At 39.4% G+C, this 13,201-nt stretch overlaps 1 protein-coding gene across 12 annotated transcripts in view; it reads right to left on the minus strand.

Moving 5' to 3' along the window:
* The window catches only part of TRAPPC9 (trafficking protein particle complex 9), a 460,967-nt gene that overhangs the window by 237,354 nt on the left and 210,412 nt on the right, over positions 1-13,201 (minus strand). For 9 of the 12 annotated variants that reach the window (XM_026058552.1, XM_026058550.1, XM_026058548.1 and 6 more), the window contains one exon: positions 2,601-2,754. In XM_026058552.1, the coding sequence (XP_025914337.1) occupies positions 2,601-2,754 (154 nt within the window). The remainder of the gene's footprint in view (positions 1-2,600; positions 2,755-13,201) is intronic. The other 3 variants (XR_003252299.1, XR_003252300.1, XM_026058558.1) reach the window with 1 other exon arrangement.

Genomic DNA, 13,201 nt, shown 5'->3' on the forward strand with positions numbered 1-13,201 from the left:
ATACCRGAAGGAGTTGAAGGAGTAAACTGATACTTCTCATCATTTATGGACTATTTTTGGTCCTCCAAGGAGCTCTAAATAACTGACTTTTTATGGCAGTCAATGTCATCCATCCACTTAAAATTTGAAACCTTTGTTTGTGCAATGATTTCATAAAGTATCAACCAAATACTGTAATTCTTCCCAACACAGATGATGGCTTGCTTAAAAAGTATGAAAAACGGAGTTATTCTTTTTCTTTACTGTTCCTGCCATATACCCAAATATATTTTAAATGTAAAAATAGGCTTTGGCCTCCCTATGCTGGAAACATCTTCATGAACTTTTCATTGATTTACTTATGAACACTGAATCTCTCGTAAATTCTAACCATGACAACTCATTTTTCCATTTTATTGTATTGATGGAAAAAAACATCGGTTTCTATTTATTTCTAATAAACTAAATAATATATCCCTTCCCTTTTAAATAATATATGATTACCTATAGTAAAATTATCTGAACTGTGTTTTCTAAAATCTACATTCCTCTCGCTTATATAGGCATATTGGCACAGAAAGGCTAGCTGGAGAGCTCAAAGTAGTTTGAAGACGGTAGACACCTAAGAGATCACCTCGTCTTCCCATACAAAAGGCCTTTGCAAAAATGCCTTCTCTGGTAAGGAATATAAGCAGAAACACAGCTTAGTATTTATGCAAATAAATAGTTTTTATCTCTTGACTGCATTTAGACTGGTTTCTGAAGGAAAACAAAGCTTATACAGCTAAGCTGTCCATCAGTCTTTCTGAAATCAACTCTGCTTGCTAGCTGCAAATTGCTCTAGCAGAAGGACAGATGTCTCAGAAATAGAAACTTTCTCAAAGTTTTGTGAAAATCAAAGTTGTAGAAGTGAGAAGAGAATTGGGTTTTTTTTGCTGGCTGAAATCTAAATGCTATTGTAAGGAATGAAAGGATGAGCAAGACTGACTGCAGTTGGGACATAAAATCTAGAAAACAATGTACAAGTTTCTTCAATAATTTTTACACACAGACACACACACGCTTCGTTGCCTTACGTTACATTAGTTTTAGTTCTAGTTACAAAGAAAACATTCAAAAAAAAATYTTAGAAACATAGAAACTAACTCTTGCACTGAATTTAACAGATAAAATTCATGAATTGTCCTATCAGTTTTCTTCGGTACTGACTTACATATCAGCCGTGACCGTTTTGGTAGCAAAATTCGGTTTAAATACCGAACACAGAACGGATGTTAACAGTGTTGCTCAGCAACAAAAATGAATGAGGGTGTATTCTTACACCCTGATAAAACTATTACAGCTATGGCTTCAATTCCAGCTTAAGAATTCAACTAGGTTATCAAAGAATAGCTACATCCTTCTATAACAGAGGAATTTTCTAAGTGAGTTCTGGTTAAATATTGWCATTTTTGCATAAGTGAAATTCTTTCTGAAATGCTGCCTAGCGCACAGGGATGGAACCAGGCACTTAGGAACCTCATTTATAATTCAAGTCTTGCCTTTGACTAACCATGTACAGCTTTATGCAGTTTTAATAATTAGTAATGAAGAATCATTTCAGATCGTTAGATAAAAGTACAATTAAAAGCACAATAAGGCATCGCTAAAGATGAATCACGATTTTATTACCACTCTCTCTCACTTCATGCCACCTACAATCATGCGAATTTGGGCATGATTTGAGTGAAAAAGATAAACCTCCTGAAGGACACGGCGTACCGAAACCCGGCTCGGCGGGCTGCTGGCTGCACACCGCTTTTCCCTGTCGACAATCATGGAAAAGTGTAGTTTTGGTAAGCCTCGCACAAGAATTTTTATGGAAATCACGAAACTTACAGGAAAACAAATGGTTTATTTTAACTGCAGATTGAATGTATATGAAATCTTCTTAATGTACTTCCTTATTAATAATAATGAGGCAATATTTTATTGCATTTAGCATGATTTGGAGGGGGCTATGTTAAGGATTTTCATGACTAAGTCATCACTGAAATCCTTTTTAAGCCTTACAAAGGCTGCCTAAAATTAGTTATACTACTAGATCTGTAACGAATTGGATATAAATATTTCTAATATGCTCTGATTTGTTCAAATATCATTAAATATATGAAAGCTCTATAAATCATTTAACGTATCTTTTATGGGTGTGATTCACTCACAGAGTGTGGGGGAGAATAGAAAATTTTGACCCTGTAAAACTACTACTCATCAATCCTCACTATGCTTCCTCAGTTCCCTAAAAGCTGTGAAAAACATGCAGGGCTTGAGCAGGCTCAATGACTCAGAAAAAAACATTACAGTAAAACCCAAACATCATCTAAATAAAATACAGCACCATTAACCTTAAACAGTCTATAATTATGATAAGCTTCATAGTTCTAATTACTTTTCTTTTCAGTAACACTGCTATACAGTTATTATACAATAACATATATACAGTTATAATACATATACATTACACATACACATACACACATATATAATATATATACAGTTATAATATACAGTTATTATAAAACAAAATGTGTCACAGGGTACCTATTTATGTATTTTTAAAGCAAGTATTTATGAAAGGATATAATTTTCCAGCAAATATCCAGCTTGCTGTTAATCTCCAGACCTTTTGCCTGCTGCCTTTCTTCTTCCAGCTGCTTTGCATTCGCAAACTGGGTCCCATCAGCAGGGGATTCTGGGAAGCTCTCAAAATTGAACTTGTCCACTTGGATAGCCATACTGTAGCGCAAGGAAAAGAAAGAAAGAAAAAGAATTTTCACTGTAACAACTTTAAAGAGAGGACTTCTGCAGAAACCTCTGTAGACCACTGTGAAACCAATCACTACAAGATGAGAGTGGACTGGGCTCAGTGGGATCTATCCCAAAAAGTAACGACATAGGAGCCATATGATGTACACTACCAAAAACAGGAGCCAAAGCCTACTAAAGATGGTAAGATAAACAAGCATCAGACAACATTTTAATGCCTTAGTGAGCAGYACACAAGATACTTGTTTTGCAGCTGGAACCAGCTGACCTCATTGTGGCTCTACAGAGATTCATCCGCTTTTCCTCTTGGCATGTAAATGCTCCTGGTGTGCTTTATTAAGCTATAGAAGATCTAATGTACTGTGCTGCCAAAACAGTTCTAATTTCTTGAATTGGCTGAAACAGAGAAGTAGTTAATGAAGAATAAAAATACATAGCTTTTGAGACAACTTTGCACTTAAGGAAAACAGAAGACCAAGCAACCAGCACTGAAAACCATTCCTGGTGGAGTGCAACTACAGTCGAAGAGGAGGTACGGGAAGGGCATTTCACATCATACAGCAGCATTACTATTACTCCTTTTCTCTATTTCCACCTATATCAAAGAGGGAAACATGTCCCACAGGCGTTCCCAAAAGGAAAACRCCGGTAATGGAAGTCAACAGGAAAGTGCTTTAAAATCCCACCAAACTAGACAGGTTTTGCATAATTAGCATTCATTTAAGAGGATGTTGACCCTAACAGAAAGTGGAAAAAGAGGCTTTTAAAGGATGAGCAAGGAATAATCCAGAGCTTATAAAGTCTGCTGTGGAAAGATGAATTTGAATAGGCAGGTCATGCTTCACCCTGAGCAAAAAGAAACATCTCAGGAGAAGCTGTTAACGTTGCACAACTATCTTCGTCATTGAAAGGGACAAATACCGCACTGAGACGACGGTGCCACAAGTACCGTGTCTACAAGCTGCCTCCTCTGCAGACTGCATCATCGCTGATCTTCACATTTAAAAATCAAAAAAGTCAGTGGAATTAATCTATGCCTCTCTGAGAGGTGGTTTTGTTTTCATTATTTTTTTTGCTGCAGCAAGAGATCATTACGGTTTCTTCATTTACATGCAAAGACCATCAAACGCCGGGCATATAAAAAAGCGAAAATGAACTACCAAATGTATAACACTGAAACTGCGGGAATCACGTCAGAAATAAAGAATGTAATGAAAAACACCTAGATAGAATCTGTAGAGTGGATTAAAAAAAAAAAAAAACAGGCAGGAAAACATGACTATAACATCACTTCTTACTGGCATATAAATATGACCTAAGTCGGCAAATGCCAGTTGAGCTTCCCAGATTTTTTAGAGGCAATGCGGGTGGAAGACAGAGATGCAACTGGAATATCGCTAAATCATTTCTGCCTTTCTTTCTGAGATCACTCTGTGGTAAAGAACCAGATGCAAACCCATGCTTGATTTCCAATATATATACGGTATTGCTTAAATTCTAACATAAATACTCATCATTAGTTACCTAAATTCGTATTAAAACAACAGATTATTTTCATTTCCGAACAAACACGTTCAGAACCCATCTTCCAGCAGACCTGGAAAACTGCTCATTTATTTAGTGCGGCACACTTTTCTCAGTGAATGATATATTAGAAAACCATTTTAGCTTAACAATATTTAATATTTAATTGAAGGCATTCACACAGCAGTCTTCCTTTAATGGATCATTACTGGCAATATGGTAATTTTTTTCCCCGCCGGAAATTAAATATGCATGTAAGCACTTTTTCCCCAATAGCCCACAACAGATCCGCGTCGGCTTCAGGGAATACAGTTAGATTTTTTCTTGACAACAGTCCATGGTATACCTCGGTTTGAAATAACTTTTAATAAGCTCAAAGGTATGGAAAAGTGCAGTGAACAGCGCTCCTTGGCAGCTCTGCCTCTTCCTTCATCTAGTGGTCAGAACTCATTTTTCACTTTTTTTAACCACGTTTTATTTTTACACTGTGTAGACTGTATTTAGCCAAGCGACACCTCATACTACATGAAAAGATATAAGAAAAAAAATTCCCAACCGCATATTTGTCTGCTAGAAAGCAAAGAGGTCTGAGAAAAAGAGAAGTGTGGGGAGAAAAATACCACACAGTACAACCAGTAACACAATATTACAAATACAGTTGTAGGCAGACCGTATGGAAGTAACGGAGATAAATAAAATTTTACAGGACTACAGTTACACTCAAGGTAAAGCAGGGTAAAATTAAATTCTAGCTCTTTCTCCTGAACACAGATGCCTTTTGCGCTCAGTACTCTGCTGCTGCTTCTGCTAAAAATATATTCGTATCGAGTTTGGTCTCTGTTTTGTGTCAATGATGTTTCTTCAGGATTTAGTCCTCAGCCTATGCAACGCACAGTAGACTGGAAGGCTTTCCATCAAAATCAAACCAAAGACTAAGTACCTTAACCTAAACCAGTCCCTCATCACTACTGATTTACACCTAAACCAGCACAGCTCCTCCACTTCACTTTCAACGTGATGATCTCTCCCATCTCCAAAGATGCGTTTCACCGGCGAGGGACTAAGCGACGGACGAACAAATGCCCGAAACTGGCTGACTCAAAGAGAAAAGAGATGAGCTGGACGTTGGCTTACAACTTACACAGAGAAGGATTTTTTCAAATTTAAAGTGGCCCATGGAGATCACGCAGGCTTTTTCCTAAAAAACAGCAGAAGGCAGAGCAAGGCGATGCCTTGACCATCGCCCAACTTAAAACCCAAACACTGAAACATCTACTCGCTTCGGGAAAAGGGGCTGGAGTTTCATCTTAACCTACTTTACCTTGCAGGTAGCTCTCCAAATTTTCTCCAGGGAGAGCTTTAAATAAATCAGGAAGATATTTGTACAAGAACACTGCGTTACGTACAAATATTTAATAGCCAACGCTGCAAATGGAAAATAGGTTTTGTTCCTCTGTGGCYAACTCTGCTCATGCGGGAAGAGGGATAAAGCGGCGACAGCTTTCCCGAATAACGAAACGATCGCGTTTGAGACCGCCGGGTTTTGCCCCGGCACGAGCCCGAGCCACGGGGACAACTACGCTGACAGCCGACCGTTGTTACAGCRACGCGAATTATTCACAGACAAATTCACTGAACGAGGAGGAAAAGGTCGGCGCCRCGGCAATGCCGACGGGATGTCTGCACGGCACCGTCTCGTGTCCCCCGGACGCGTAACGACGTACGGAAGAAAAAAAAGACCAATCTTCCCACGGTGCAGCAGGCGTTTCAGTGACAGTTATCTGAAGTGTTACTCTGCAGGATGATTGGAGACACCGGACAGTTCAGTTCACTTCTTTGGAGAAAATGAGTTACGACTTTCTTGGAAATATTATTCTGTGACGATAACAAAATGCACAGCAGAAAGGACTTTATAGAGAGAAAAAAGCCTTCCTGTAAATGGCCTCATGACTAATCGTGAGCGTTTTCCACATCCCGCGACGCAAAACGTGACATGACACGCTCACCCAACAGGGTTAAAAGCAGTGAGGGAATTAAAAGGAGAGCAGCAGCGTGCTGACCCTAACCTGATTTCATCTTTCGGCATGGAAATAAAACACCGCCGCTTAGGGTTGAAGAGTGAAAAAGCCAGAGACGGTGCTTATTCAGTTATCTGCACCACGAGATGACATAACCGGGACCCAAAAACCTCTTCCTCGTGGCTAACGGCCTATTTAAGCGCTATCAGCCGCCGAGGAGCTGGTGAGCTGTTTGCATAACGAAGCCGAAAGGAGGCGGTTTGCGACGTGATCCAATATTACGCTTCCTGCTCATCCTCCTTTTTCATGAAGGAGACAACAGGGACGCAGACGCAGAGCACATTAATACGACTTATGCTTAGGTTTATGAACAGGCCCCGTAGAGTTAATGGCTTTAAATAAATTTCAGGAAAAGCCAGAAGTGAAGATGATCCTGTTGTTTGCACTTCTAAGGGGTAAAAACTGCAGAGAATATTAAAAGGCTTAACAACAAGCCAACTTTTTTAAAAAAACTCACCTGATTCTTCCACGGTACAATCTCAGTAAAACCCTTTTTATAACATAATGTTCAAGCACACATAGTTCACCCTGAATACAAGTTATGCAGCTGATATAAAAAAACAAAACAGCAGAGCAATCACATCCCGGTACATAATAATTCACAGGCTAAAAGGGACCTCAAGAAGCAAATCTCTTATGAGATGACTGCATATCACTAGATGAAAATGAGGAGGAAACGTAATCCAARTTAACATTACCTCCTGTTTATTTCTAATTATTTCACTGCTTTAGAACTGCAATCTGTATTGCATGCATTTCAGTAAAGCTTAAAAAAATAAGTAGCTCAAGAGACCCTAAGTAATGATGTCTCCTCCTGGCCTAAAACTGACTTCATAAAGAAAAAGGATTGCTTTAGTATCTGAACTATGCAGAACAAAAGATAAATCTTTCCATTAATCTTTGAAAGGTCAATTAAATTTAAAAAATTGCATTTAGAGCTTAATTATTTATTTAAAGTAACTGAAGTGAAGGTAAATTCAAACTACAGTGTTGAAGGCTGTAAAATTCAACAGCATTTACTTATCTGATCCAAAATATTTCAGATGATAAAAAGTTAAACCAGGAAAGAATAGTTCCACTGTATATAAGGTAATATTTGAAAATGGAAAAACTGTTCAAAGAATGTTATCTACATAAATCTTCTGTTTAAATGCCACTGTACTACGTGTGCTGAGAATCTGGCTTTTTAATTCCTAAATCCAGATCTGAAAACCATCAGCTGGAAATGAAGAGGCATAACTTACCTCTTTGTTCACTTGCCCGTTAAATGATTTTGACTTTTGTGGCAATCACCATGCTGCAAAAATGTTAGCTACTTAATGAAATAAGAAATTTAAGATAATAATGATGGTAATAGCATACCCCATAAATACAACACTTTCTGCAGGGGTCATGAGAGACTAACAATCAATAGTCATTCACTCCATTAAAATATCTGGGAAAGCATAATATCTGGCTCAGCACTATAGCAATTGAAGATTGAGATGAATATCTTACTTTTATTTATCACAGTTGATCTAAATATGGATTGCCATCCTATAATGACAGGATGAATACTGCCATGCTGCACCTCCTACCTCTCTCTCAGTGGAATTTTAATAATTGGAGAAATACATTTCAAGATGCATACGTTCAGATTCAGTTGCTCATTTGTGTAATTTTGTATTGGTAGAAGGCATAAAAGAAAACTTGTAAATTCAAAAAAAAACGGAATTTTGTGCCAGATGTAAAAAGCAAATCCAAAAAAACAAAGTCTACCATCACTCCTAGCTCTCACTCCAGCTCTCTCAGTCTTCCCAGGAGAAGAAGCCTTTCTCTGGCCACCTCAAAACCAGAGACAAACAGCTGTAATAACTGTAATAATCTCCGTCGTGTTTAGAGAATATCCTTCCTTCAGTCTCAAGCGGAGGAGTGTGCTGCAGAACTGGACACGCAGACAGGAACCGCGTGCTCACATGTCCCAGCCCTCGTCTTGACACTGATTCTGCACACGCCTATCAGCAAGGAACATGCGACAAAAATGCCAAGTGTCTCTGCTTTTGTAACCCCCGAAAGAAACCAGAAGTAATGATGGTAAGGAGCACCGTGATTGGGAATGGCCATCGGATCACTTCACAGAATGGCTTCTGTCCCATCCCCACACTGCTGGTTATACTTGGTCCAGGGGCCCAGTGGCATGGTGCAAGCGTAGTAGAGTKGGGTCAGCGTAGGACCTAGGTAGGAGACCAGGATACTTTGAGGGATCTCACGACCTCCTGCACGTGATACACCTGGAGCATCAACTCACTTTCTCTTCAGAGAAAAGGCTTAAATTACCAGCAAATCATACCATACATGGCAATGTGCTTCTCTTTTAYGGGAGTGGGACCATAACATGTTGCACATTGCTGAAAGGTCATCTTCAGATACTGAGACGATAGTCAAAACAAAATTCGGAGATAAACCAAAGAGAGTGCTCAAAAACCCAGAACAGACTACACAACTGAGAAACCACTCATACATGAGGAAATACATCTCAACGATTAGATGAGAGGAAATGACATGCCACAGGGCTTTATGTACGTCTTGCATAAGAAAGTGATTCAAAAGTTTTGGGGCAAAATGATAGGATACATGAACACTCATTGTGTAGATGTACTTATTCAGACATGGACAATGACTTCAAGAAAAAACTAGGCACTACACTCACAGTGAATTATTCATTAATCTTCTCCTACTTGCTCCTCTTTGCTCTTTATATAGAAAGATAACATTTGCCCTTTTTCCCAGGGCACTGCAGTAAAAGTTCACCTTGAGATTATTTACTGTGATAACCAAATTCCATTCCAAGTCACTGTTTCCCTAAACCRTTTCCCTTCCTAGACCTGTAACTTGTATTCTTCTCCCATAGGCATGACCTTCACATTTTCAAGATTTCTTAAAAAATAACAAGAGTTGTTCACAGTGCTCCTCAGTTAGTTCCTTGAAGATTCTTGTACACAAGTTGTCCAGTCCACTGATTTTAAAGTATTTATTTTGCCACAGCCTTATTGATTCTGGTGGTATATAGAGATGTTATATAGATTTTATACAGATTCTCAAGTCCCAGAAGCAACAGACTTGTCAGTGAAACCACACTTCAATTATCCTGCCAAGGAACAGGACACAACTAGTTTAAGGAAACAAAGTGTCAGTACAGTAGAGAATGAGTTTTGCTCTACAGAGCTTATCTTGTAACTATTACCAAGTATAATGTTCACAAATATGAGTAGGGGCATGAAGAAGCTGTTTTCTGATTTCTTCGGTCAGAACAAGGAAGCTTTATACGAGGAGGTGTGCAGGCTCCACAGCAATGAACTGCTCAGCRCTATTAATAAAAATTATGCACATCTCTCTCACACACACACATACGACCTTTGCACCCAAACAGTATTTTTTCTTAATTGTAAATCAAGTTATTATTAGGAAATGGGTTAAATAGCAGGGTTTTTTCATTAATATACAAGACACTAATGACACACAGTTGAGCACAAAGTCATCAAAGAGTAGTTTCTATTTGCAATATCCTTCAAACAGGTATTTACACACATTTTATCAGTTGGACTGTTCCCTTATGCAAATCCATATGCTATCAYAGAACTAGAGAAATCACTATCAAATCACCACCTTAATTGCTGCCTCTCATGTGAGTGATAATAAGCAGGGATGCTAATTTTGGCTTGCAATCACAAACAACATTAAAAGGAATAAAATAATATATATATATTCAAACAATTATCATCTACAAGCTTTCAGGCTCTTCATCTCCAGCTGTTCTCAGCAAACTACTACTTGACTTGTGCGTGTCGCAGACTACCCAATTCACCCATGCTCTGTGCCTGGTCCTTGCAATACTGCACAGGCACTTTGGTCCAGTCCTTGGCAGCTATTTCAGGAGTCCGAATGCAAGTTGGGATCAAAAGTTACTCTAGAAGGGAGACACGAGTGACTGTCCAAGGCTACAGAAGACATAGGAGCAGCAATAGCAACACTTACTTCTCCCCAAGGTGCTTTTCAAGAGTCTCGCTTTCTGAATATTGCCTAACCTGGCAAAAAATAAGGCATCTTCACCCCATTTTGAGAACAATCGAATATAGTTTAGATCATTAAAACCAATAATTATTTCTAAAGCTCCTAATCAGAATATCAGATATGAATTAATGACTCTAAGCACAAATGGCTTCTTGGAACTAACTTAATTCTGAAAATGAAGAGAGGCAAATGGTTTTGCAAACCTGGGACAGCCTCTGTACCTTAAGCCAAATCGAACTTTTCCTTCAAGTAATTCCCAATAAGTCACTCCCTTTTTAGCTGTTTATCTCCTTTCATGCTGTATCTCTTTAGACAATACTATTTTAATAGCAAATATATGACCTTCTGTCTCCTGAAAATTCCTATCCCACTGGAAAACAGCCAACCAGGCTTAGAAACCCTGGTTTAACCATTATTTCATTATCAGAAATGCCACACACAGTTTATTGTGTATTTCACACAAGCACCCAAACTCAAATGGAAGGCTTGAAAAGGAGGTAATGTGATTTTCTTACTCGATGGAGCAGTATGGAAATGTAGAAAACAGAGAAAGCCATGTGGTTTAAATTGCCTTTGAAATATAAGTACCACAAGAATAACCTTTCAGCTGACTTTTAAAAATACTAATGATTAAAAAAAAAATGTTAATTATGTGTATAAATGAGTTCTTGTGTACACAGGATCAAAAGTAAATGAGTTTGTGCAGTTGAAGGCAGTACTGAGAACAGCGAGAGGGGATACAGAAGACACAAACCAGGGCTTGTTTTGGTGAGCATGTATTCAGGGCAAGTCGCACAGACATAACCAACTGTCTAATGTCACCGCGTACTTCAAAATATCATTGTACAGGAGTCAGGCCTGCGCAGACTCTCAGATAATGCCAGATAAAAGGCAAGAAGCTCTCCTGCGCAATTACGGATGACTGGCTCTTCCCAGAAAAGGAGACCTCACATAAAACTACAAGAGGAAATACAAGAAAGAAGTTGACTTGGACATGCATGTTATAGCCTAGGAAACAAAAAACAAGGAGCACTGGTGTAAGAATAGTCCTTGTTGATTTAGAGTCTAGGTTTAAACAACCCCAYGATGAAAGCCCGTGTATATGCAGTCATTGCCTGTTAAACACCTATTCGTTGGCTCGCACATCACTCCATTAGTGGGTTTCAGGACATTCTCTTCTTTCCTACTGAGGAGGTCATGATCCGGAATATTCCTGATTAAKGTCCCATCCTACTGAAGTCACTGTGCATTCAGAAGGAACGTAAGTGGGCTTAAATAAACTGATAGCGATAGCAATCTTGAGATAYGCTAAGTGTGTGTCAACACTTTTCATCTGAAGACTGAGAAAAAAAAAGGAGATACTGGTAATATTCTTCCCATGCCAGACGTATCAGATATCAACTGGGCCTGACGCTGCTGGGCATGGCTGTGCTGCTGTGTGATGAGCTGGGGTAAACGCTGCTCAGGACTGATACAAAACATGTTATTAAGAGTACCAGTACATGTTATTAAGCACCAGTACAGGYTGGGGGYTGACCTRCTGGAAAGCAGCTCTGCSRAGAAGGAYCTGGGAGTGCTGGTGGACACCAAGTTRASCATGAGSCAGCARTGTGCCCTTGTGGCCAAGAAGGCCAATGGKATSCTGGGSTGCATSAGGAAGAGTGTTGCCAGCAGGTSGAGGGAGGTGATCCTGCCCCTCTCCTCAGCCCTGCTGAGGCCACATCTGGAGTACTGCGTCCAGTTCTGGGCTCCCCAGTACAAGAGGGATGTGGCACTACTGGAGCAAGTCCAGCGAAGGGCTACAAAGATGATGAGGGGACTGGAGCATCTCTCTTATGAGGAAAGACTGGGAGAGCTGGGCCTGTTTAGCCTGGAGAAGAGAAGGCTGAGAGGAGATCTTATCAATGTGTACAAAAATATCTGAAGGGAGGGTGTCAAGAGGATGGAGCCAGACTCTTTTCAGTGGCACCCAGCGACAGGACGGGAGGCAACGGGCACAAACTGAAACACAGACGCTTCCATCTGAACATGAGGAAATACTTTTTCACTGTGAGGGTGACAGAGCCCTGGAACAGGTTGCCCAGAGAGGTGGTGGAGTCTCCTTCTCTGGAGATATTCAAAACCCGCCTGGACGCGATCCTGTGCAACGTGCTCTAGGTGACCCTGCTTGAGCAGGGGGGTTGGACTAGATGATCTCCAGAGGTCCCTTCCAACCTCAACTACTCTGTGATTCTGTGAAGAGGCATTTTAGAGCATTACTTATACAATACAGCATAGCCCATTACTTAGGCCTATGGCTATTTTCAAAAACACCTAATGACTTAAGACAAACTTCATTTTCTAAGGTTACTTTGGTACTTAGAAGCCTGAACTCCAGTGAAAAAACAGCAAAACTTCAGCTCCCAATTTCAAACATGAAGCACGTGCTCTGCTATCCTAAAATTAATGCATCCTCAGTTTTGATCATTCACCTTTAGAATCTTAATAATTTTCCTTTTACATCCTCGCTTTATATGTCCCCTCCCATGAATAATGAATAATACAGAATACAGAATGTAATGCATAGATATAAGTGAAAACTGAATTCAGGAGAGGAAGTGTAACAAAATGGTTACATTCACGTCTGGGTCCAAACCAATAAGATCAAATAAAGAAGCTAAAAGGACAAATTTAAAATAGTAATGAGTATCAAATGTATAAGCACAAAAAAATCTAATGCTTTGCGAGTGCATGGAAGTTTTTAATTATATTTGCCGCAAAAAAGG

Source organism: Apteryx rowi, unplaced genomic scaffold, assembly GCF_003343035.1.
Source record: "Apteryx rowi isolate R43461 unplaced genomic scaffold, aptRow1 scaffold_148, whole genome shotgun sequence".
Taxonomy (NCBI): Eukaryota; Metazoa; Chordata; class Aves; order Apterygiformes; family Apterygidae; genus Apteryx; species Apteryx rowi.